This window comes from Syngnathoides biaculeatus, chromosome 17, assembly GCF_019802595.1.
Source record: "Syngnathoides biaculeatus isolate LvHL_M chromosome 17, ASM1980259v1, whole genome shotgun sequence".
Lineage (NCBI taxonomy): Eukaryota > Metazoa > Chordata > Actinopteri > Syngnathiformes > Syngnathidae > Syngnathoides > Syngnathoides biaculeatus.
Window position 1 is genome coordinate 3,430,403 of NC_084656.1, and position 27,400 is coordinate 3,457,802.

The 27,400-nt window shown below is 42.8% G+C and overlaps 1 protein-coding gene across 5 annotated transcripts in view; it reads left to right on the forward strand.

Moving 5' to 3' along the window:
• Nucleotides 1-4,918: 4,918 nt before the first annotated feature.
• thnsl2 (threonine synthase-like 2) overlaps nt 4,919-27,400 on the forward strand; it is a 33,959-nt gene continuing 11,477 nt past the window's right edge. For 2 of the 5 annotated variants that reach the window (XM_061800556.1, XM_061800557.1), the window contains exons 1-3: nt 4,919-5,177; nt 11,868-12,107; nt 17,958-18,106. In XM_061800556.1, the coding sequence (XP_061656540.1) occupies nt 4,934-5,177; nt 11,868-12,107; nt 17,958-18,106 (633 nt within the window). In that variant the 5' untranslated portion in view covers nt 4,919-4,933. Of the gene's footprint in view, nt 5,178-6,700; nt 6,716-10,781; nt 11,014-11,153; nt 11,349-11,448; nt 11,602-11,867; nt 12,108-17,957; nt 18,107-27,400 lie in introns of those variants that run through there. The other 3 variants (XM_061800561.1, XM_061800558.1, XM_061800559.1) reach the window with 3 other exon arrangements.

Here is a 27,400-nt window from a genome sequence, read left to right on the forward strand (position 1 = left end):
GGTTTGATTTCTGTTTTCTTGTCACGAATATGAGACAAGGGGTAGGACCCAAATGCAGGACTCTTAGGAAGAGACATAATTTCAAAGGGGTTTTATTCCATCCAGGGGTTATACACAGCAGTCCAACAAAGTCAAAGGCACAAAAACAGTAAAATGAGGTCGGATAACTACTCCGCAAAAACAAGACTTGCCTATAATTGGCTGTGATGGCACAGGAACGCTGAAAAACAAACATCTGTGCAGTTCATTTTCGCAAGATATGCCAATTAAATAGTTAGTTCCCTCATGGTCATGTTTCATCACGTCTTTTTTTTTTTTTCATCAACTTATCTGTTAAAATATTATTTCCATGCGCTGTCTACAGTCTACAGCAATCAATGGTGGCCCACCACCAATAATTTACACGAAATCCAAGTGGCACCGATAACAATGCCTCAACTCCTTACGTGATATTGATAGCTGTCCAGGTGGGAAGACAGCTGGAGAAACCACAAAAATAATGTTTATGTATCTTGTGCCTTCAATGTGTGTGGTGTCCTTCATCTGATCTTTAACTGGAATCTGAAGGAGGAAAAGGTTGGTAAAACCTGTACAGTCGCAGTACCAAAGAAAACTTAATCTGGGGCCTCATGTACTAAAGGTGCGTACACACAAAAACATGGCGTACGTTCTTTACCTCAGCAGAGTTCAGGGCATAATGTGCAAAGACATGGATTTCCATTCGAAACACACTGTACGGTGCAATTCAGGAAATGTCACATGCGCAATCCTCACGAAGGTTGCGGGATTGCTGAAGCCTATCCCAGCTGTCAACTAGCAGAAGGCAGGGTACACCCTGAACTGGTTGTCAACCAATCGGAAGGCACATAAAGACAGACAACAGTTGTACTCAGAATCACACCTAAGGGCAATTTAGAGTCTCCAATGAATGTATGTTTTTGGGATGTGGGAGGAAACCGGAGTGCCCGGAGAAAACCCACACAGGCACGAGGAGAACTTTCAAGCTCAACACAGGTGGGGCTGGGATTTGAATCCCGGTCCTCAGAACTGTGAGGCCAATGCTCTACAGCTACTCCACCGATCTGCCTGTCGATGTTCAAATTAGGTAAATTCAAAAATGTATTTTTTTTTCCGTGCATGAGCTGGTTAAAGCGATTGTGAGGGTCATCGGTGGCATAAATAATCACCTTGCTCAATTAAAGGGTGTCCTCAGAAATGTCGGTAATTTTTTTTAATACAACTTTTAACAAGTAAATTCTGAGTCCTTGCCTCTTTTCAAATGTTGGGCATGAATTGTTCATCAGTGCTAATTGTTCATGTGTCTCTGATGTGCAGATTTATTATAAAGGTTTCCCAGTATAATCGCTGAGTGTCACCAAATTATCAAAACCTGTTGAAACGTGCGTATTTAGTGGGTCCCATCTGCGCTCCACATGTAGATTAATTTTTATACAGTTGTAACGGCCATTGACAGAAAAAAAGAAGTCAGAAGCCCACACAAAAGTACACTTGTTGCTCATCAATAGTGTCTCAGTTAAGAGCTACGTGGTTTTATGCTTCCCCTTTTCCCCTCTCAGTGGGTTCTCTGATCGGTGGTGCCATTTAGTCTTTTCCCCAAACAACTACAGTCTGCATATGTACAGCGTATACTGTGACCCCAACTCCATTTTTCTTCCCGCTTACACAATAGCAAAATAATTTGAACACTGCCCCTAAACTTCCAGCCTTAATGCCTTTTCACGTGGTCTACTGGACACATAATATTTCTCCTTTCTCCTAATCATCACGTCAACAAATTCCTGAAATTTTCCCATCATAATCCCAACATTTAAAGTCACTGGATTCAGTTCTAGGTTGTTTGTATTGGTCTTTTCTTTCTGGCAAACCATTCGCTTTCCACCTCGCTTTCGTCTTTTACTCACAGTAACTAAATCTCCACCAACGCCCTGTTGGTGAACGGCACATTGCCGGACCTTGTTAACCTAACCTCATCTGATCTGGTATGGTATTCTTAAAATGAACGATCATATTTGTTTGGCAAATTTTTAAGCTAGAAGGTGTAGGTTCGAAAAACAAAACATCACCACAAGAAGGTACCAGACAGCATTGCAAACCATTTATGTACATAACGTCTTTCATTCCCAATATTATACATTATCTCAATCTTTTTTCTCATGTTGTGTCCGCAATAGATTTGATCAGGTGATTGTTTGAATCTCCTGTGCAATAATAAATGGTTTAGGACTGAGAAGCAGTAGCTCCATGAACAAAATATGTGTATAATACCAGAATGTACTCTCATAATGTCGGTTCAGTAAATCAAGGGACCAAGCCTAACTGCAAAAAACGAAAACTAGCGAGTAATTTCTTTCCCCCAAAAAATGTTTAAAGCTGATTATTCATTCAGAAATTCACTTTGAGTTTAGCCCATTTGAAAGGAGTGTTAATTAGTGATGCTTCCCATAACCGTTGAATACCCGAATGTATTGTGCAAACATGGTTATATAAGCTGTTTTTCACTCACCTGTTTTTCACTCACTTGTTTTTCTGGTCAAGACGTCTTGACCGTTTCACGATCGTGTTCGCATGCATACACTCACTTGTTTTTCGCATATAAGTTGTTTTTCACTCACTTGTTTTTCTGGTCAAGACGTCTGGACCGTTTCACTATCTTGTTCACATGCATACCAAAGACGAACATTGTTGTGGGATGTCTTGACAGTTATGGCTGCGTAAGATGTTTCTCAGAGCCTGAAGGACACACTTAGGTGTCAATAGTAAATCAGGAAACAATTGTTGCGGCACCAGGTGGGACGGGTAGGCCACCCGCCCTTTCTCTTGCACGCAACTGAAAAGTATAATAGAGAGATGCAGAATACAAACAGGTAGAGTCTGCTGCGGGTTTCGTACGGACGCCCAGCTGGTTGACAAGCGGACCTCTACCTGGGTGATCGGCTCTCCACCTCCTCGGCATAGGTAAGGGGCTCATATGATTGAATTCACGCAATGTCAACTGTGTTTTGAAAACTTGCATTTGGTCGAAATAAATATGCCAGTTATTGAGGCTAAATAGCATTTGGGAACGTTGGTCTTTTGTTGAGTGTCGTCTTTGTCTCCTGAGCGCCGACCAGCACCGATCCTTTCAATAAAACACCATTGCAAAACAAATATTACTTTGGTGCCATTTTGTACCACTTTATGAAAGGGTTGTCGAACGTACGGCCCGTGGGCAATAAGCGGCCATTGCGGGGTCCAATCTGGCCTGTGGAGATAGTTGATACTTGAGGACGCATGAAAATAAAAAGAAACTGCATCCATCCATCCATCCATCTATTTCTGAGCCGTTGGGAGTGCTGAAGCTGATCCCGGCTATCTTCCGCCAGGAGCCGGGGTACACTCTGAACTGGTTGCCATCCATTATGTGACAAAAGAGTCTTCTCGGATGAAGGGCAAAGTTTGTAAAATAGTGGTGAGGCCAGCCGTCATGTACAGATTAGAGACGGTGGCACTGAAGAGACGAGAAGCAGAGCCCGAGGTGGTAGAAATGAAGATGTTGAGGTTCTTTCTCAAAGGGAGCAGGTTGGATAGGATTAGAAATGAACTCATTAGAGGGATAGCATAAATTGGATGTTTTGGAGACAAATGTCGAGAGAGCAGACTTCGATGGTTTGGATATGTCCAGAGACGAGAGAGTGAGTATTTTGGTAGAAAGGTGCTGGGGATGGAGCTGCCAGGCAAAAGACTGAGAGGAAGACCAAAGAGAAGGTTGATGGATGTTGTGAGGGAAGACATGAGGGCAGTTGGTGTTCGAGAGGAAGATGCAGGAGATAGGCGGGCATGGAAAAAGATGACACGCTGTGGTGACCCCTAATGGGACAAGCCAGAAGGAAAAGAAGACTGTATCAGGTCCATCCATCCATTTCCCAACCCTCTTATCCTTATGATGGAGCCAATCCCAGTTATCATTGGGCAGGAGGTGGGGTACGCCACGAACTGGTTGCCATCCAATCATAGACTATATTAAGTATTCAAACATATTATATTTTGGGTTAATTTTATGTAATACTCAACTCACTGAAGTCCTTTGAGGGGGCATAGTGGCGCGACTGGTTAAAGCGTCTGCCTCACAGTTCTGTTAAAATCCCGCCCCTTCCTGTGTGGAGTTTGCACGTTCTCTCCGTGCCTAAGTGCGTTTTCTCCACACACTCCTATTTCCTCACACATCCCCAAAAGATACATTGATTGGAGACTCTTAATTGCCCTGAGGTGTGATTGTGAGTGCAACTGGTTGTTTGTTTCTAGGCGCCCTGTGATTGGCTGGGAACCAGTTCAGGGTTTACCCCTCCTCCTGCTCAAAGATTGCAGGGATAGGCAGCAGCACTTAAACATAACCCTCGTGAGGATAAGCTTGTCAGATAAGGGATGGATGAAAGTTCGATCAAGTGTTCATAAATAATTGGCAGCATAAGATCACTGTGAATTAAATCATCAGGCGCCACGTCTAAAAATGAAAAAACTGATTCATATCGTTTAACTGGCAAACGTTTTTGTTAAAAACAAAATCAGATTTCCCACACAGTTTGCAGCAGTACAACTAAAAATGTCAGTATTTTCCAAATATACCCCCCCCAAAAAAAAAAATCTAAACATTTTGGAACAGTTGTTGTTTATAGTTTATTAAGACAAACTAAAATAAGTTAAAGAAATTGCCCAAACATTCTGCAAATTGGTGTTTTTTTAAAGCAACTAATTCATGGGTTCTATAGATGAGAGGTTCCACGAACAACTGAATTGTGAATATGGAACTGAAGGTTGGCAAGGGTTTGTATTTGTAGGAAAAACACTGCTCCGCCATAAAAAAAAAAAAAAACGAATGAAAGTACAATGGTGGTATCTGAGAATGTCATTTTGTGTTGAGTGATGACGTTGTTTTATGACACCAAACAAATTTGTTGACTGGCCGCCGATCAAAAGCTTGAATGTCGCGGACCACTCCATCTTGTTTTCGCGTTCATCCAAAGTGAAAAGGCCAAGTGGAAAATACCACAGATCGGATATTTTACGGGAGGGATGTGTGATCTTCCAAAGTGGGCGGGGCCTAACGGCAAGGATCAGCTGTTGGAGACGAAAGTTTAAAGGTGGTGTGACGTGTCTTTCAGTCGGAGTGAGGATACCCGGTAAGTGGACGCAGGACATAAAGAGAACTCATTCGACTAAATCCTAGCCATTATCATTGCATGCTTAGGGCTACCTTTGTATCTCAAATTCATAATAGTGCGAAGCTCAAGTTATTTAAGAAATTCAAGTCAAAAAGTTTTACTCGTATTTCATGGTTCAGGACGTTTAGTGTACATTTCACCCGGACGTCATATGCATTTCCGGGTGGCGCCACTAGAAAGCTAAACAAGCCTATTTGCCATACATCGGAAGTGGTATGAATTAGGGTTATGTATTGCGTGAGGTAAATTGCATGCATGGAAGAGAGACTGAACACAGGCATAGTTTATAATTTAACATGTAAGTTTATTAAAAAAAAAAAACAAGTAATAGATAATCGAAGCCTCGTGAAACACAGGATTTCCTAGTGTGGTGAAAAAAATTCAACGCCTCAAGGCTTCAGTGATTGTGACATTGAGTGGATGACTGAAACAATGGCAACCTCTACAGAGGACGATAAAATCACTGGCACAGTTTCCCATAACAGAAAAACTGAAGTTTTTATTGCTGTATGATCATTCAAGTGTTTTGTTCATGCATACTAAATAATGATTAAATCGTCATTACAGTAATATATGCAGATGCTCTCCCAGATACTCTAAAACACATTCCAGATTAATCCAAAAAATAAATGCAAATTATGTTAAATGTGGTTAAGGGTTCATTTTTAGCTTTGATCTGTATTCAGATAACAGTAACAGTACTAAAAGTCCCTAACAGGATTAGGGATCCTTCGTATTATGCAAATGATCAATGTCTGTGGTATTTTTAAGCAAAACCTTTCAAGATTTGATTTATTTAATTATTTTTCTATTTGGGGACTTCCCAAAGCACTCTCACTGTCCAAATATTCCTCTCCTCAGTTATACAGCCAGTATGGTGCCAAACCACTCAAATCTGTCAAACCTCTCCAGCTGTCATTGGTCCAGAATCTGTTGAAACACCATGAGCCAAAGAAAAGCCTCGAAACATTTTGAAGATGATAGTCCAAGCTTTAAATGTCATCAGTCACATGACACTGGTGTTTTGCTACAAGCTCCAACACAGCATTTTGAATCACTCCGCTTCAGGAAGAGTGACAAGGTTAACATGATTATTGAAAGGCTGTCTTATTTTGGGTGGGGGGTTCTGCAGCTTCGATTAATGGCACAGATGTGTTCTTTTGATGGTGAGCTGGATAGTGTTCTTTGGTAAGGCTAGGTATTATGTTTTGCTGTCTGAAACCTTACATTTTATACATACCTGTAACAAAATGTGGTGCAGTCCAAAACGCATGGGAAAAAAAAAGCTTAATTTCACTTAGGTTACTGTCCGAAAACTGTCATCAGGGATCACCAAAGGTTGTGTGTACATCTGTACTAATCTTGCTTGTCAGTGTTTCACTTCAGGTCAGTGTTAGCCAATGACTTTCTTGTAACTAAGTATCTTTGAACTTCAGCTTTTATTTTATTTTTTTTTTTAGGTCTGGCATTTTTTTGCGATACATTCTGAGGTTCAGGTGAGTTTCATTTGACTTCTAGCTGTGTGGGCAGCTGCTGAGTCCTTCTGGTTGACAATATCTACATCTCCATGTCAGTAGAAGAGAGCAAGAAGTGCTCTAAAAATTCCAGACAACCTACTCTCTTGGCCCTGGACCTAAAAAAACATCATATAGAGCTCGTGCACCTACGTCATAAAATCACGTGACAAGCCATATTCCCGGTCAAACAAAGCATTGTTGCAGGTTAGTTCTGTTGAGACGAAACAAAAATACATCTTATAGGTCAACATCCAAAGATTTGTCTGATACCGTAAAACATTTAGAAGGTGATAATAAATGAAGGCACGTGGAAAAATGAGAGACATAGAGGACCCACATTTAATGCCGAAGTCCATGTGTTTGGCGATAAGAAATTGGAGTATTAATTCGCTTCCGTTTGTCTTGGACAACTGGATATACACATATATCTGGTGGGTAAGTCGTCGAGCTTTACACAGAAAAGTTTGAAAGCGTATCAAAGTCTGGACGCATACAAATACTTAGTTGGAATAAATCCGACACAATGACGCGTTGAGGACTCGTGAATGCAGAATCGTTTTTGGCCACAAGTTAATCTTTGCCAGAATCCATCAATCTTTTCAGCTAGTATTCAAAACAAATACCAACATTTAAATAAATGACCCCTGGTTTTACACAAACTCTTATTCATTAAAGCCCAAGTGTCATCCCTATAAACATTCTAAAATAAATATTGTAATGAAAAATACATATAACACTATTCACTTCAATGTCTATACGAAAAAATAAATGTGAGCGGAGGGTGCGTCATCCATGCGTAAAGTTGCAGAAGTGTCATTCTACGACACCGTGACGTCACCCGGACATTCGCGAATGAAAACACGTGGTGCACCCTACTATGGGAGACGAAAACGGCCCTTCTGACACGGAAGCTCTTTTCGAAAAGGAAAAACCACACAACCGAGTGAAGTTACCGGGGCAACATTACACTATTGTTTCGAGCCCTCAGGGCAATATTACACTATTGTTTTGAGCCATATTCAGATGATATGCGATCATGGCTAAACCACATCCCTGTCCGATCCACTTCCACGGCGGAGATGAGCCATCGCAGCTCATCGGAGCCGGCCGGTGTGGCTCATTTGCGGCACCAAGGTGGCTAATGACTGACCTGAGCCGTGCTGCTTTAGGGAGTTGTTCATAGCTGCTGCAGTACGCGATGAACAACACTGTCGTGCCGGGGCGCTTTACTGCACGCACGCAGCTGAGTGAGGCATTCTCGGCTGGGTTCTTCAGAGCCGCCGCCGTCTGCAAACCCGAAGCACAGCCTTTGCTGGCGAAGCGACACAGCAGCCCGATGCCGTCTGACACGCACATCGACATATTTCGTACGCGGATCTTTTGTTACGTAATGAGAGACCAATTACGTGGTCCGCCCCAAACTATTGTTTTTTTTTTAGTAGCTGTATACATACCTACCTGTTATTTGGAACCCACGAAGCTCTCGTCCTCTGCACCCGTGCAATCTATTTTTCACGACGAACCGGATCTCTTGCAAACTTATGATGGGTAAATCCATTCTCCTGAGTGTTCAAGCAATGTCCAGCAATGCAACGAGCCGGCATTTTGGCTAAAAGGAAGGAACAAAGAGCTACCTTCTCGGACGTAAAACTAATGGACACAAACGAGTCCACTTGGGGGCGCTTCTGTCCTTTACGTCACTTCCTGCTTCTTCTCGAAAATGATTCCCTCGAGAGGATTTTCATGGAGGGAGTTACAAAAAGCTGTATAAGTCAAAATCATGTTTTGTGGTGGAAAAAACGCATGGGCCCATTTTGGCTGCCGTTTTTTCATTAATAACATACTAAAAATCATCCATTTCATGACAGTACCCCTTTAACTATGATTGGGGGAGAAAAAAAAAGAGGAGGGACTCGTCTCCACAGAACGTACATGGAAGCGATAGTGGCCACACATTAACCTCTTTGCTGCGACAGACGTATTATTATTTTTTTAATACGCATTGTTCTAAATAAATACTTCTTGGTAATTTGAGATTGAGAAGAATAATTATAGAATAATAATAATAAGAAGAAGAAGAATTGAAGCGACCGCTACACAGGCGTGTGTGTATTTTGGTTAGGCACCACCATATTTAATTGCTGAAATCTTTCGATATATTTTCTGGTCATTTCAGCTGGTATTCCATAGAATGATCTCTTTGAATGTCTGTCTCATCTGTTGTGACATCCAACAGCACAACAGGTCTCAGGCAATTTGAAAAATCTGCTCTGGTTCAACGGCTCCCGCAGTGCAGAGCAGCTAGGTTTGACTGGCAATAAGGCGCCGTGAAAACTGTGACGTCATGTGCATGAGCTCTATACAATACCTGCAGATGATGCCACATGCACATGGCACCCCAAACCATCACTCACCGTAAAGACTTTATACTTGAAGCAACTAGGATTTGGTTCCTTTCTGCTCTTCCTCCCTACTCTGGGTTTTTGATCCCCAAATGTAATTCAAAATATGTACTGTCCATTTTTTTCCCATCCATTTTCTTGCCGCTTATCCTCACGAAGGTTGCGGAGAGTGCTGGAGCCTATCCCAGCTGTCGGAGGTCAGGAGGTGAGGTACACCCTGAACTGGTTGCCAGCCAATCGCAGGGCACATTGAGAGAAACAGCCGCACTCACAATCACATCTAGGGGCAATTTAGAGTGTCCAATTAATGTTGGATGCTTTTGGAATGTGGGAGGAAATCTGAGTGCCCAGAGGAAACACACGCAGGCATAGAGAGAACATGCAAACTCCACACAGATTGGGGCAGGTTTGAACCCTGAACCTCAGAACTGTGAGGCCAACACTTTACCAGCTGCCCCACCGTGCCGCCCAGCTGTATACTACTAATAATGTATGTACTGTATTTTGTAAAAATCTGACTTTGGACTACTGAAGCATAGTCAACTTATTTTTTTCTGCTTAGTGTAGATGTATTTTCTAGTTCAGGAGTGGCATTACTCAATGAGTATGATACTTGCAGTCACATTCCTTGATACACCTATGCAAGGTGCCCTGCTTCCAGCCTCAGTCCACACTTGTTGAAGTTCCTCCAAATTCTTGTGGTTATCTCCATTGCTTGTGCATCTTTTTTTTCTGCAACACTTTTCCCTTCTTCTTATCTTATTAGTTTGGTTTGATGCAAATCTGTGGGAACAGGCAGCTTGTTGAGCAATTACCTTCAGTGGGTTGTCTTCTTTGTGGAAGGTGTCATTGACTGTCTTCTGGGTAGCAGTCAAGTAGGCATGATTTTTGATGGTAATGAAATAGACTGAGACATTTTTAAAGGTTTAGAAAGCATTTGCTGATATTTTGAGTTCATTAGAGTGGCACACCACTAGTTTCAATTTGATGTTCTTAATTCCTGAGATTCACTTGTGCTGTATATGCAATTATTTACTCTTTCTTAAGACTCAACAGACTCCTAAATCAGGATGTAATGGAAGCAAGAAAATTTGTCTTCTGGTGTAGATCTTAACAGATGTTTCATTGTGACCGTTTAAATTGTATTCCTATGACTGATCAATGAACCCAACTACTGAAGTAGTACATGAGTGGAGTTTATTTTTTTAGTTAACCTTTCTTTATCCAGATAAGTCAATTGAGTCTTATTTGTAATGCTAACCACCTGCAGACAGCAGAGTAAAACAAAACAAAATAAAAGCAAATACATTTACAACAAACTACAGAGTGATATTTACATAATATCGTTGCATAATATGTTACATCACACCACATGGTGAATAAAACGTTCATAACAGGGTAAAAACAGGTGGAGCAATCATGAACAGTGTTCTTCACTAACTTTATTAATGTTTATTTTGGAATGAGTTTTATTATTTGTTGCACTTTTTCAGTCACTAGGTGCAAAAATTTGAAAAGTAACTTGACCAAAGGTACTGTGAACTTTGAGAGCAACGAGGTTAATAAAACTGCTGGACCGAAGAGTGTGGGTGGAGGTATCCATGATAAGCAGAATAAGACAGAACACCCCTTTGTTTATTTAGGTTAGTTTTATGAAGTACTGCAGTACACGTGGTGGAGTCCATGGATGGGACTTCCGGAATGTGCTCTTCTCGGGTTATGCTCCTGATGGGGGCATGTTCATGCCTGAGAGTATTCCTGTACTGGGAGCAGAAACTCTGAGGTGCTGGAGTGGACTGTCCTATCCCCAGTTGGTGGTGGAGGTAGCCTCAATGTTCATTCCCTCTCAGTTAATTCCCAGAGAGGACCTGAAGGGTGAGCTCATTTTCAAAAAGGAAAAGTGCTGTTTGAAAGATATATATATATATATATAATATATATATATATATATATATATTATATATATATATATATATATATATAATTTGTAGCCTAAAATGGCATCTCTGTCCCAGTTCTTGTTCAGTCTGCGTTGTCTGGATTCTCTGTACCTGATGTGATCAGAACGGTCCAGTTGAAGGATGGTCTGTCAATCCTGGAGCTCTTCCATGGAAATACCCTGGCCTTCAAGGACCTCGGTATGACCTGCACGGTGCGCTTTCTGGACTACTTTCTGCAGAAGGATAAATGCAGAGCTACTGTTCTGGTCGGTATGAAAGTAACGGCATGAATGGCTAATTTTGAAGTTTTCATTTTTTTTGTGGCATCCAGTGATCATAATGACTCGTCTCCACCTGCATTCCAATGTAGGTACATCAGGTGATACAGGTGGCTCGGCCATCCAGAGCGCAAAAGGTCTCTGTGGCTTGGATGTGGTGGTAGTTTACCCTCGAGGACGCATTACTCCTGTTCAAGAGAAACACATGATCACTTGCCTGGAGGATAATATTCACGTCTTTGCAGGTTAACATACTATAAGTGTTCTGGTTTAGACCAAAATATTTTTTAAATAATGCAGTACAGTCACCCCTTGTTAGATGCGCAACTAACTTGAAAAAAACATCAAACTGATAATGTTTGATCTCATTTTTATTTTTTGATTCCAAATCCAAATATTTTAAGTCTGCAAAACTGAAAAAAATATTTATAAGTAATAAATTGCTGTACTTTGGAAGGTGACTCTAGTGCACATTTTGGTTTAATTGGATGCATTTTTTTTGTTTTCAAAGCGGACGGCTCGTCAGATGACATCGACCAGCCCCTTCGGCATTTATTTGCTGATCAGGAGCTGGTGAAATATCACGGCCTCATGAGCCTTAACTCCGTCAACTGGTCTCGTATCATGATCCAGCTCACTCATTTCATCTATGCGTACCTGGAGCTTAGTGGTATGACTCAGTCTGAGGATCACAAACCACTGCCTCAACTGGAGGTTGTGGTTCCCACTGGGGGAGCAGGGAACATTGCAGGTAAGCAGATGACCCGCAATACAGATGCAAAATAAAAGATAGCAGAATACTAAAATGTAGGTGGTTTGGGATAACTCGTCATGACTGAAACAAGTTTTTAATGACCGGTAGCTCCTTCCAAAGTGAAAAGCGCAAGCAGGTTACGTTTTTGTTCGCAGTTTATTACAGTGCATTTAAAAAAGTTCAAGAGTGTGCTGGCTGTGCAAAATTTAAAACGTAAAGGGGAAATCCAGTACTTGCATTAACAAAATATCCAATAGGTCATGTAATATGTACTCTCTTGAAAAAAATTCAATTGTCCACAAAAATCTTCTCAAAACACTATTAAATGAGAGAGGATTTAACATCACATTGTCAAAATAGGGTACATATTACATGACCTACTGGATACAATGTTCATGCAAAGATTTCTCCTTCAATAGAACTGTGATCCTGAGATAAAAATGGAGAATCTAGTGAAAGAAAATGGTAACTTTGATTGTTTGAACATGTTTAATAAACGACACAAAATATGCTAACATGCCTTAGCTGTTAGAATGTTACATCCCAATTTTTATTGAACATATAAACTATTATAAAGTGTTAGTCTTGCTTTGATTTATGGAACTTTTTATATAGTACATAGAGCTGAAAGCAGAAGTTAAACATACAATGTACAAAAACACACGTGCATTTTTTTCCCCTCACGATCTGACATAAAATCATGCTAAACCTTTACTCTTGGATGCCTCTTTGGTGAGATGTTCCAGGTATGTCCCACTGGGAGGACGCCCTGAGGACGACCCGGGACATGGATTGTTTTAGATTTAAGATTTTTTCAGTTTTTCATTACTTTCTTAAAAGTCAGAAGTTTACATGTACTATATTCCCTTTGTATTTGGTACCATTGCCTTTAAACTGTATGACTTGGGTCAAACATTTTGGATATCCTTCCACAACCTTCTCACAATAGTTGGCAGGAATATTGACCCATTCATCCTGACAGAACTGGTGTCTTTTGGCCAAGTTTGTAGGCCACTTTGCTGGCACTTGCCTTTGTAGGCCTGGCTATAAATTTTCAATAGAGATTAGAGCAAATCCAAATCATTGACTCGATTATTCTTAAATCTCTTAATAACCAGTTTGACAGTATGCTTCGTGCCGTTCTCTGTTTGGAAGCTCCTGTTTAGATTTCTTGCTGATGTCTTGGGATGTTGCTTTAATATTTTCGCATAATATTCTTTTCTCATAATGCCATCTATTTTGTAAAATTCCACCTCTCCTTCCACACCTCTCCTTCCACCTCGGTATATCGAAATTTGAAATGATGTTCTCAGCCTTGTAAACTTTTTTCCTCCAAATACAGTGATGCTCATTACGGCCCAAAACTTAAATTTTAGACCACAGGAGATGTCTCCATAAATTAAGGTCTTACTCTATCCGTGACTGTCTTGTTTCTTTTGGAGTACAGTATTGAGTTTGTCCTGGCAGGGTGACCTTTCAGCCCATGTTGGTACAATACGTGTTTCACTCTGGATAATGACACTCATAGCAGCTTGAGCCGGCATCTTCACAAGGTCTTTTACTTTTGTTGTTGGGATGTCAATCACATTTTAGACCAAACCATGTTCATCTCTGGGGCACAAAACCCATCTTGTTCCTGAGCGGTATGAAACATTAACATTGGTTTTCTCAGGTGTGCAAATACAGTGAAGAAAATAAGTATTTGAACACCCTACTATATTGCAAGTTCTCCCAATTAGAAATCATGGAGGGGTCTGAAATTTTCATCGTAGGTGCACGTCCACCATAAGAGATAATCTAAAAAGAGAATCCAGAAATCACAATGTATGATTTTTTTAACGACTTATATGTGTGATACATCTGCAAATAAGTATTTGAACACTTGAGAAAAACAATGTTAATATTTGGTACAGTAGCCTTTGTTTCCAATTACAGAGGTCAAAACGTTTCCTGTAGTTGTTCACCAGGTCTGCACACACTGCAGGAGGGATTTTGGCCCACTCCTCCACACAGATCTTCTCTAGATCAGACAGGTTTCTGGGCTGTCGCTGAGAAAGACGGAGTTTCAGCTCCCTCCAAAGACTTTCTATTGGGTTTGGATCTGGAGACTGGGCAGGCCACACCAGAACCCTGATATGCTTCTTACAGAGCCACTCCTTGGTTTTCCTAGCTGTGTGCTTTGGGTCATTGTCATGTTGAAAGACCCAGCCACGACTCATCTTCAATGCTCTGATTGAGGGAAAGAAGTTGTTCCCCAAAATCTCGCAATACATGGCCGCGGTCATCCTCTCCTTAATACAGTGCAGTCATCCTGTTCCATGCGTCCTGTCCCATGTGCAGAAAAACACACCCAAAGCATGATGCTACCACCTCCAATGCTTCACAGTAGGGATGGTGTTCTTTCTGATGGAACTCATCATTCGTCTTCCTCCAAACACGGTGAGTAGAATTATGACCAAAAAGTTCCATTCTGGTCTCATCTGACCACAGAACTTTCTCACATGACTCCTCTGTATCATCCAAATGGGTATTGACAAACTCAAGACGGCCCTTGTCATGTGCGGGTTTAAGCATGGGAACCTTCTGTGCAATGAATGATTTCAAACCATGACGTCTTAGTGTATTACCAACAGTCACCTTGGAAATGGTGGTCCCAGCTCTTTTCAGGTCATAAACCAAGTCCAGTTGTGCAGTCCTGGGCTGATTCCTCACCTTTTTAAGGATCATTGAGACCCCACGAGGTGATATCTTGCATGGGGCTCCACTCCAATTTGAGATTGACCGTCATGTTTAGCTTCTTCCATTCTCTAATGATTGCTCCAACAGTGGACCTTTTTTCACCAAGCTGCTTGGCAATTTCTACGTAGCCCTTTCTAGCCGTGTGGAGTTCTACAATTTTGTCTCTGGTGTCTCTGGATAGCTCTTTGGTCTTGGCCATGTTACAAGTTCGAGTCTTACTGATTGTATGGGTGGGCAGGTGTCTTTATCCAGCTAACGCCCGCACACTGGTGCATCTGATTCAGGATAATACATGAAGTGGAGGTGGACTTTTAAAGGCGGACTACCAGGTCTTTGCGGGTCAGAATTCTAGATGGACAGGTGTTCAAATACTTATTTGCAGCTGTATCAAAATAATAAATCGTTAAAAAAAAAATCATACATTGTGATTTCTGGATTTTTCTTTTTAGTTTCTCTCTCTCACAGTGAAGATGCACCTACAATGAAAATTTCAGACCCCTCCATGATTTCTAAGTGGGAGAACTTGCAATATAGCAGAGTGTTTAAATATTCATTTTCTTCACTATATGTCTCAGCGTAATAATCAATACAAATTTCACTGCTATTTTCTTTTGCGGCATGGTGGGCTCAGTAGTAAAGTATTGGCCTCACAGTTCTGATGTCCATGGTTCGATCCTGGCCCTGCCTGTGGGGAGTTTCCATGTTCTCCCCGTGCCTCTGTAGGTTTTCTCCGGGCACTCTGGTTTCCTCTAACATCCCAAAACATGAAACATTAATTGCACACTCTAAATTGCCCCTAGGTGTGATTATGAGTGTAGCTGTTTGTCTCTATATGCACTGCGATTGGCTGGTAACCAGTTCAGGGTGTACCCTGCCTCTTGCCCGTTGACAGCTGGGATAGGCTCCAGCACTCCCTGTGCGACTCTTGTGACGATAAGTGGCTGAGAATTTTTTTTTTTTTTTTTGTAGTACTAAAAAATTTGACTTCAGTGATTTATGTTTTTACTGGATTTCAGCATCATACAATTTACCCAAAGCAACTGTTACCACAATATTCACATCACAATATTCCACTTTACAAAGAGAAATTAGATTATTAATTAATAATCATTAAGAATTAATTATTCACTCTGACCCTTGCTATTTATTTAACCACTTGCAATAGTGATACAGTAGAAGACTCGTATTCAAAGTATCTGAACTCCTCTGTCAGAAAAAAAAATGATCTACATGCATATGATACCCTTCTTTATTCACAAGAACCTGTGTTATCACTTCCAACAGTTTTTAACCTCATGAAGACACTTTTGGGGTTATCAGAATACACTATCACTTCAAATTCTACAACATTTCTTATATCGACTAGCTCATGGAATCCTGTGAACCATAATCTGAATTTTCCTTTTCTGACAGGAAATATATAATTTCTCAGGGGGTAGAGGTCTTGTACCCATGCCCCTCACTTTGGGACATGTGCTTCGGTTGGGTTGGGGGGACCGACCTGGGTCCTGAGTAATGGGTGCCACCCCCTTTGGGATCGGCTTCCTGGCTTGGCTCTCTTCTTACAGTTCAAGCTGTACCCTGCCTCCTGCCTGATGACAGCTGGGATTGGCTCCAGCACTCCTGCAACCCTTGTGAGGAAAAGTGGCTAAGAAAATGGACAGATGAATATTCAACCTAAATCAGGGAAAATTTTGAAAAAGAAAAAAATATGGTTCTATAGTTTGTGATTATCTGGTTTTAACTTTAAATACACTTTCCTTCACCAGCAGGGAGTTACAATAGTTTACAATTTTTTTTACATTTTCCAGACTAATCATTTCCAGAATACAGCAATTCAAATAAGTAATTAACGTCATCATTTTTCCTCACTTAATATATATTTTGAAAGGTGCTGTTGACATTAATTTCTCACCAGATGTTGTGAACAACCCAAGTGATCCATTCATGCAAATAAAGTAGAACAAATAAGATCAGAAATTAAGATGTTTGCTAATGTGAAATGACACAGGGAAAATGTATTGAACACCCGGATAAGCAAAAAGACATGGAAAGCCAAAGCAACACCTTAATACTATCCCTAATCAAACAATCCAGTTCCTTGTCAGTCCAAATGACTATCACCTGGTTCAGTCCTAATTAATGTTCTTCAAGAGTCTCATTGCAATGGTGTGACTCATGACATGTCTCATGATGGGTACCAGCAGAGACCTGTCTCAATACCATCGCAAATCATAACGATGGCATTGGTTACTGGCACTTATCTAAGCTTCTGATGAGCACAGTTGAGGCTATAATAGGTAAGTGGAAAACTAATCATACCACCATAGATTTGCCTAGATCATGTGTTTCTTGCAAGATCACTGACAGAGGAGTGCAAATAGTGCTCAGAAGATTTCTTCAAGGTCCAAGGACCACCTGTGGAGAGCTGCAAAAAGACCAGGAATTAGCAGTAATAATAACCCCCACAAATAATTATGGAAAACTGTAGTAGTGTTTATAGTTTTTTTTTGTCTTTTTACCTAGAATTGTAAATATCTGACGACCAATAGTTATTTTAAATAAACATGTCTGGTGGTATGACAGACAGCATGCATACAGGACAAATTTACTCTTTCGCGATTGCACTATGTAAGACGACTACAATAAAATCTTCTATCGATACCACCAGATCCTGTTTTTTCCTCTGACATCCCAAAAACATCCAACATTAATTGGACACTCTAAATTGCCCCTAGGTGTGATTGTGAGTGTGACTGTCGTCTGCCTCCATGTGCCCTATGATTGTCTGGCAACCAGTTCAGGGTGCATGCTGCCTGCTGCCCGTTGATAGCTGGGATAGGCTCTGCCACTCCCGAGACCCTCATGAGGATAAGCGGCTATGAAAATGGATGGATGGATAGATGGATGGATGGGCTTTAGCTTGTTAACTCAAGTGCAACCGGACACATTCGTAGACAAATTAGATTTGGTACATTTTGTGTTTGGATCGGTAATCTTTTCTTGAACTCGCTGATCAGCCCAAAAATCCTGATTGTGTAAAGCCTACTATTCAGCAAAGGATTTACCAAGTAAGTTTATGAAGTAAATTTTCTCTCTCTGTCTCAGCTGGCTTCATTGTGAAGCAGATGGGGTTGCCCCTGAAACTGGTGGCCATGGTGAATGCCAATGACATTGTTCACAGGGGAGTGACCTTCGGCGACTTTACCATGGCAGCCATTGTCACACAGACACTGGCTCCTGCCATTGACATCCAGGTACTGCAATTTTTTTTATACTAGTGGACTATAGAGCTCGTGCACGTGACGTCACAATTTTCACGGCATCATATTGACGGTCAAACCGAGCTGCTCAACATTGTAGGAGACATTGAACCGGAGGAGAATATTTACAATACCCGAGACCTGTTGTGCTGTTAGTTGTCACAAAAGACGATACAGATTTTCAAAGAGATCATTCTATGGAATACCAGCTAAAAAGAACAGAAAATATCGATGGATTTCAGCAATTAAACATGATGGATGGTGCCCAACCAGAATACACACACGCCTGTGTAGCGATCGCTCATTTCAGGTCGGAATTATTATTCTCAATCTCAAATCACCAAGAAGTACTTGTAATGCCAGGTTGGCTCGTTTGACAACCACACGGATTATAAAAAAAAAACTGTTGCTGGTGTTTATGGACGTTAAGTGTCGCAATCACTTCCGTGTAAATCTCAACGACTTACTCAACAGATGCATGTGTAGATCCAGTTGTCCAAGACAAGCAGAAGTGAATTAACGGTCCAGTTTCTTATCGGTGAAAACATCGACTTCGGCATTAAATACGAGTCCTCTTTGCCAAGTTTATCTAATTTTTCCACATACCTTCGTTTATTATTGCCTTCTAAATTTCTAACGATATTGGACAAGACTCTGGGCGTCGTGCTATAAGACGTAGTTTCGCATTGAACAATGCTTTGTTAGACCGGCAATATGGCGACATGAACAAAAGTCACATGATTTTATGACTTAGGTGCACACGCTCTATACCTAGACTCTGCTTAACTTTTTCTACCACCAAACGTGTTCTTTGACAGGGGGAGAACTTTTCGGGGGGTCTGCAAATTTATTTGACCGTGCTCTGATGGTGCCATTGACAATACCTTATGTACTGTAATTGCTAATTTAAGATCAACTTTTAAGGATGACCGTTTAAACTAATCGTTTGCATACATTTTTGTTACATGAAAATAGGCACATAAATCAGCATTTACAGTGAGCGGTACAGGAGCTAGGATTGCAAAATATGAAATGTTTTGGCACATTTTCCACAAACTTTCCATTGGAGGTTTAGCTTGTGAGCTTCAGGACTACATGAATCGCTTGCTATGTCACCTATTTTGGATTTATGTTTATTTTAAAAACCCAATTCCAATAATGTTGGTACGCTGTGTTGAACATAAATAAAAACAGAATACACACTCCCAAAAACATGTGAGGCCGGGATTTGAACCCCAGTGCTTAGAACTGTGAAGCTAATGCTCTTCAGCTGCTCCACTGTTCCACCCCACTTCAGATCCTGAGAGACTAATTCCCAGGAACTTGAAGGTTTTGACGTTTGACACAAGCCAGTTGGACAGTGCGAGGGGTATATGCAGTGATGAATAGTTCCTGTAGTCCATAATGGTCTCTGCAGTCTTGAGCGTGTTCAGCTCCTGGTTGTGTCGGCCACACCACAGCTCCAGCCACTCCACTTCCTGTCGATACACAGACTCATCATCATCTTCGATAAGGCCGATGACTGTGGTGACATATACAAATTTCAGGAGTTTGACAGCCGGGTGTGTTGAGGTGCAGTCGTTTGTGTAGGGAAAGACGAACAGCGATGACAGGACACATCCTTGGAGCGTCCCGGTGCTGGTGTTGTGTGTAGATGAGATATATGGTGTCCCCCAGCCTTACCTGCTGTGACGAGCTCGGGGATGATAGTGTTGAACGTATAGCTGAAGGCCATGAACAGGATCATTGCATATGTCCCTGTGTCCTCAAGGTCTTCTAGGATGAAATGCAGTCCCATGTTGACGGGGTCATCCGCAAACCTGTTTGCTCAGTAGGCCCAGCAGGGGACGTGTGACCCTCATGAGATGGTCCAGCACAAAGCATTCAAAGGACCTCATAACCACATATGTCAGGGTGACAGGCCTACAGTCATTCAGACCCGTGTTTGCGGGTTTCTTGGGGACTGGGATGATGGTGGAATGTTTGAAACGGGTTTCAAACAGTTTTTAAACTGATCAACTGATCAACTTTTTATAGTTTTTAGCAAATCGAAAAACTCATCCATGTGCACCCCCGGGGCACCCCTAGGTTGTGTTCTCCCCCCTCTGCTCGTCTCACTCTACACCATGGGTGTTGAACTCATTTTTTTCATGGGCCACATTGTAGTTACGAGTTCCCTAAGAGGGCCGTTATGACTGTCAAACCATGAAAATCTTTCGGCTCATAATATTTACACGTGAAATTTATGAGGTAGTTTTGGAATCAGAAATCAAGGAAAATGGGTTTTTGAACTATTGCTGATGTTTGGGCACACAATAATGCTTGCAATATCTGAATGTTATCATTTATGACATGACAGATTGAAATTTTGGGATAGATTTTAGCACAAATCATGGAAGTCTATAATTTGCCTTCACGGACCACACAAAATCACGCAGTTGGCCGGCTCTGGCCCCCGGGCCTTGAGTTTGACACATGCTCTACACAAACAACTGCACCTAGTGGCATCTGACTGTCCCTCCTGAAGTTCGCAGATGACACCACCATCATCGGCCTCATCAAGGACGACGACAAGTCTGCATATCGACAGGAAATGGCGAGATGGGAGTTTTGGTGTGGTCAGGTCTGGTCTTGAACACTAAAGACTAGTAAATGCCAGTGACAAAACTCCAACTTAAATACATTGTCTAATCACAGTGCCTCATGTGATGCAGCTGTGACCAGTGACAGGTGTCAGAGATGAAACCCCTAGGAGCAGTGGCCAGGCCCCGCCCCTCTCGGCCGTGGTCCAGCCTTGCTCATGACACAAACCCCCCCCCTTTTAAAGTGCGGATCCCAGACGCGACAAAACAAAACAAAAAAAAAAATACTGAACAAAAAACATGACCAGGGGAGGGTGGAAGGGGTCCCGGGGGAGGGCACAAACCCCCCAACCCCAGTCCGCTTGGTGGACGTCCAGGCCACCCAAAACCAGGCGTCCGGCTGAGCAGGTCAGGAGGTCGGTCAGGACACCAAGCACCAGGGTCGCTACAGGGCGATTCAGGAGGACGTCCTTGAGGAGGAACCCAAAGGCGAAGCAGGAACCAGGCCGGAGCAGGCAACGGCTCTGGATGAAGCCCTCCCAGGACGTGGTCGTGAGGCGGCCCTGGGTCAGTCGCTGCTGCGTTTTGGGGACTAGTCGCCACCAAGGCTTGGTCGTGGGGCGGCCGTGGAATGGTCGCAGTCAAGGCTAGGTCGGGAGGCGGTAGGGGATCGGTCGCCAGCGAAGCTTTGTCGTGAGATGGCTGTGGATTGGTTGCAATCGAGGCTAGGTTGGGAGATGGCCATGGATCAGTCACCGCTGAGGCTTGGCCGTGAGGCGTCCAGGGATCGGTCGCCCTTAAAGCATGGTTATCAGACGGTCGTGGACCGGTCACCATTGAGCCAGGAGAGAGAGACGGCCCCCATCGAGACAGGGGTGTGAGGCAGCCATATACCTGTTGCTGTTGAGACAGGAGCGTGAGGCTGCCGCGTGGCTGTTGCCGTCGAGACGGGAGCATCAGGCTGGGGAAGCTGACAAGCCTTCGCTGCCTGGTCAGGAACGTGGAGCAGCTGACGAGCCTTCGCAGCCGCTTGGACAGGAACGTGGAGCGCCCGACGAGCCTTCCCCCGCTGCCTGAACAAGAACATGGGGCAGCCGACGAGCCGTCACCGCCGCCTGGGCAGGAACGTAAGGAGGCTGACAAGCCATCGCCGCCGCCTGGACAGGAACATGGAGCAGGGGACGAGCCTTCTCCGCTGCCTGGACAGGAATGCGGAGCGCCCGACGAGCCTCCGCCGCCCCCTGGACAGGAACGTGGGGCAGCCATCAACCCGTCGCCGCCTGGGCATGAACATGGGCCAGCCGACGAGCAGTCACCGCTGCCTGGGCAGGAACATGATGTGGCCGATCAGCCGTCGCCGCCACCTAGATAGGAACGTTGTTCAAAGGAACATGGTTCACGTGGATTGTATAGCGTAGTAGCGGGTGCGTTGCTACCACGACGTGCGCTTGGCTTGGTAGCAGGTGAGTTGCTACCGCAGCGTGAGCGTGGTTTGCCACGAAGTCAGTCTCCACAGTGATGTGAGCTTGGCTTGGTAGCAGGTCGGTTGCTACCATGACGTGGGCGTGGCTCAGCAGCCGGTCGCTCATCACTGCCGCATGGGCTTGAAACAGCTGTGGCCATCCCGGGACAAGAATGTCTAATTTCCACTCAATCCCGTCCATAAAAACTGGAATTTCAAAGATCGGCGACTTGGAGCCTGCCGGCGACTGAGCCGGCGAAGCGTCGGTGTAAGTCACCTGAGACTCGGCCGTCACTGGAGTGAAAGCGGGATGCTGCTGTGGCTTATTTGTTGCTGAAGTGCCGGCAGAGATCAGCTGAGGCTCGGCCATCGCTGGAGTGGAAATGGGGTGCTGCTGTGGCTTGGTTGGCGGTGAAGCGCCGGCGGAGGTCGGCTGAGGTTCGGCCATCACTGGAGCGGGATGCCGCTGTGGCTTGGTTGTCTTGGTCGCTGCACAGCGGGAGGCACAAGGCGGCACTCTGCTTGTGCGTCTCCTCTGGCCGCCACTCGGAGGGCCCGGATAGATGGCCAAACGGGTTCCGAAAAAAGGATTAGAGAAGGAGAACTTGAACTCACCGGACAAAGGCATACAGGAGCAAGAAGCGTAGGACCACGAAACAAACTCCTCGAGAATTATCACCGGAGGGAAAGTTCATATTCATTGTCCGAGTCACAATCAGGCAGTCGGTCATATAAATTTAAGTATTCCTCGTAATCTGAAAAATCGGAATCCAAAACAATATGTGGTGGTGAGCAGGTCGTGGTTGGGGCATACTTACATACATACACAGGCGGTGTGGGAGGCAAGATAGAAAAGGATGACATAACGAACCCCACCCGGATAGGAGATGCTTGATCCTCAGGAAGGCGGCGTCCCCTTCGATGTGCCTGGTGAGGCCACGTCTTCCCTGCTGGGTCCTGTTCTGGCCAGTTCGTTCTGTCACGGTACGCGGGCGAACCCAAATTCAGGACTCCAAGACAAGGACATGATGTTCAGTGGGTTTTATTATAACCAAAGTTGTGCACGACAACACAGTCCAAGAAGGCAGGATTCAAAACACAAGAAACAATGTCCGATAACTATGAGTCAACTAAAGAGCATAACCAAAAGCGTGACTGGACTATAATAGCGCAGTGGTGGAGTTACCCTGGATGCGGGAAAGCATAGTCAACAAACTGGCAAATATCAGTGACAAAACTCCAACTTAAATACATTGTCTAATCACAGTGCCTCATGTGACCAGCAACAGGTATCAAAGATGAAACCGCTCCAAGCGGTGGCCAGGCCACGCCCCTCTTGGCCGTGATCCAGCCTTGGTCATGACAATACGGAGACTTGATTACACACAGGTCAATTCTATTTATCATCATCAGTCAACATTGGATCATTCAGAGATCCTCACTGAACTTCTGAAGTGAGGTTGCTGCACTGAAAGTAGAGGAGCCAAGTAATATTGGATGCCCCACTTTTCAGTTTTTTATTTGTTAAAAAAGTATAAAATATCAAATAAATTCCATTCCACTTCATGATTGTGTCCCACTTGTTGATTCGTGACCAAAAATAAAAAATGCATATCTTTTATGTTTGAAGCCTGAAATGTGGCGAAAGATTGAAAAGTTCAAGGGGCCGAATACTTTCAAAAGGCACTGTAAGTCTTCAATAGTGGGTAGAATGGTGCCGACAACTCATTTAGCAGTTTTGATTGTCTGTTGCAGTCTGTGATTGAGGTATACAGTACTGATCAGATGACCGCTGTGGAGAACTGTCTCAGCAGTTCTTGCGACAGGCCGTGCTTCTTCAAAAGTCGCAAGAAGTACATCCTTTGCTGGGCTTTTTTGAGGATAGAGTTTATGTTCGTCTCCCACTTCAGGTCCAGGGTGGGCAGGATCCTTTCAGACTTTCCATGTCCTAGCCAAAAAGTCTGGGCACCCTTGGAATAATGCATGTCATTGACAAGGAAACTCACTGTGCTGTATATGGTTAAAAGCATTTAAAACAAAGGAAAAAAACAAAGTTCATAAGCATTTAAAACAAAGAGGGGAAAAATACAATTGAAATGACGTACAGTGCCGGAAATATTTAAATGTGGTACTGCTCTAAAAAGGAAAAAAAAGAGTTTTCAACCTTGATTGGAAAAAAGACACTCATACTTGAGGCTGATGTCTGTTGGGGGGATACTTTGCTGAGTAATCTCAGCTTCATTGCTTCAGTGGACATTGGACATTATGACCAGACAGTCAGTGTAAAACGCAGGCCACAATCAGAGTTTTAGGAAATTAATTCACAAATACCATCTTTAGACCGCATGGTGGCGCAGCTGTACAGCGTTGGCCTCACAGTTCTGAGGACCGGGTTTCAAATCCCGACTCCACCTGTGTAGAGTTTGCATGTTCTCTCAGTGCCTGCATGGGTTTTCTCTGGGCACTCTGGTTTCCACCTACATCCAAAAAACATGGATTCATTGGAGAGTTTAAACTGCCCCTGGGTGTGATTGTGAGTGCGACTGTTGTCTGTCTCCATGTGCCCTGCTCTTGCCTGGCAACCAGTTCAGGGTGTACCCTGTCTCCTGCCCGTTGACAGCTGGGATAGGCTCCAGCACGCCCACGATCCTTGTGAGGATAAGCAGCTCAGTAAACTGATGGATGAAATCAAGTGAAGGGCAATGTTTTCTCCATCAGAGTCGCAAATGTTGACTTGGTTCAGTATCGAATCCAAAGCCTGCTGAGTGCTACAGCCTATCTGCATCCTTTTTTCCCTAGTTGACCGATTACATAAATGAACTGTGTCGTGAGCAAGCTACTCTGTATTTATCCATTTTGAGTCGATTGTTGAGTCATTGTTCACACCGATACCAACTCTTCCTCCACACCACAACCAGGCCTACTTTTACATTTTCCATCAATGATTATAACTTGTTTAAAAAAATCATTTGATTTTGTTGTTTTCACCAGGATTTTCCATCTATATAGCATAACTACAATGTCCAGTTGCAAAACAAAACTATAAAAAAAAAAATCAAAATGTCAAAGACTGTTTTGCACAAATGCAAAGAGCTCTACTTATTAACCTAAATTAAAGAAAATCTTCACATTGAATTCTGGGTTCCCTAAATGCCTTTAGCTGACTATAGTGCCAGGATTGTCAGTGTGGGCTTAGGTGTCATTTATTTGAGGAATGATTTAAGGAAATCGCCTGTTGATCCAATGTCAACGTGGCCTTTTGGTCACGTCACTGAATCAGAACGTGAAGTCATGTGTGTGTGTAGCGTGTGGATGATGACCTCAAAGGGACAAATAAAATACCTGTGTCTCAAACTACTATCACATATTAGCATTGGCTGCCATACATGATATGGGCCTCGACTTTGCGTCTGGAGGCTGAGGGTTGACGAGAAGCCGAAGGAAGGGAAGACATCTCTGGTGAGTAGGAAACTCCCACACTCATGAGGAATGAGTGAATGCGCGTCTGGGTGACTGCGGCAGAACCAAACCTCGAGAATACTAGTCACTATCGAGTAGACTAATTAGTCTATAAAACTGAGAAAAGGGCAAGGTGTGTCCTGTACATGAGCTCCGTGAAACGTGTGCACGTGGAAAAGTGTGAGTTGAGGTTCGCTACCTCATTTGAACAAGAAATTGAGTGACAACTGTTTGAGGATGCAGAGGTAAGAATTCTCCGCCACTTGTGGTAGAAGCTTGAGAATTACCTCAAACAGAACGTAATTGTCACCCTGTTCAGGGGGAAGTCAGTATAGTCACCCTAGGTGAACCACTGACTCCAACAGGGGAAAAACAAATAGCAAAATAGTTGATAAATAGCAAAATAGTTGAAACACAACATCTGAAAAAAAAAATAATAATAATAATGGTGTGTAAGGACTAGAAGTTTGTAGAAAGCAAATGTCCTACTAAAACAAAACATCTAAATTTGTGGATAACACAATATGACTTTCCTGGCCAGCTCAACATACACACAAAAAATATATATAGTTAACCTGCAGGATAAAATAAGAGAAACACACACACACACACAAAAAGCTGGACTCAAGATGATGTGAAAACGGCCATAAAAGGTATCACATCTCATAAAGTTGATGTAACATAATTTGTCCAGGGAATGGAAGACTTGAGAAAATCTTACCACTTAAATGGTCTGGAAGTACAACAAATTTGGATGACAGCAAAGTACTTTATCACAGCAGCAGGGAGTTCAAGGATTAATATCGCGCACTTCTGCTAGATTTAAAAAAAAAAAAAAAAAAAAGCAATTTTTTTCTGCCATTGGAAGAGCAAAATAAAACAATGAACCATTTGAAGAATATAGAATTGGAATAAATGCATGTTTTAAAGCAAACAGTGCCATTCCTGAAGATCACACTCCAGGGAGTGTGTATCAAGGGCAATTAAAAAATGCTCTTCATGTGAATTCAAATAATCCTATAAAACAATGGATTGAAAAACATTGGGTTGACAAACCGACTGGCAACCTGTAACAATACGTTAACCAAGCACTATACCCAAAGAAAATTGACACATTTCTGACAGAGAAAGGAGAAATTTATGGAGCTTTATGCGAAACATTTAATAATTGTGGCCGCAGATGAGGAAGAGAACAGCCATCTCCCCAACAAAAATGTCCCAACTAATGCTCCCAAAATGCAACTTTTTAACTTGTCCCATACGTTTTTTGGGAAGAGATAGCTTGCTGAAACTAGGACTGCGCTTAATTCCCTCTCTGACAGGAAAAATAGAAGTAAAAAGAAAAAAAAAGGAATTACTGGGAGGAAAGTTAAATATCTTACAAAATAGGAATCCAGCGCTCTATTATTACACCTTACATATTCCAAACAAACCTCCCACAAGAACAGGAGATTTCTTGCTGCAAACAGCTCAAGACGTGATTGAACAACTGCAAAATGACGTAGGAAGTGACTCATTGCATGTGACAATGTAGTATAAGATAAACTTATAACAGCCCACACCAGACAAAATCCTGATTATCTGTACTCAGATGGTATATCAGTCGTGGTGACAGGAACAAGACTGACTGACAAACTAAATGCACTACACAAGGAATGGACACCACCACACACGTCATTACAACAGGAGTGGAAGAGTTTGGGACAATTTGTTTTGGTAGTACGAAATGTTCCTGATTGGACAGAAAAAGAACCAGATTTGGATTGGGACGACTGAACTGTACAG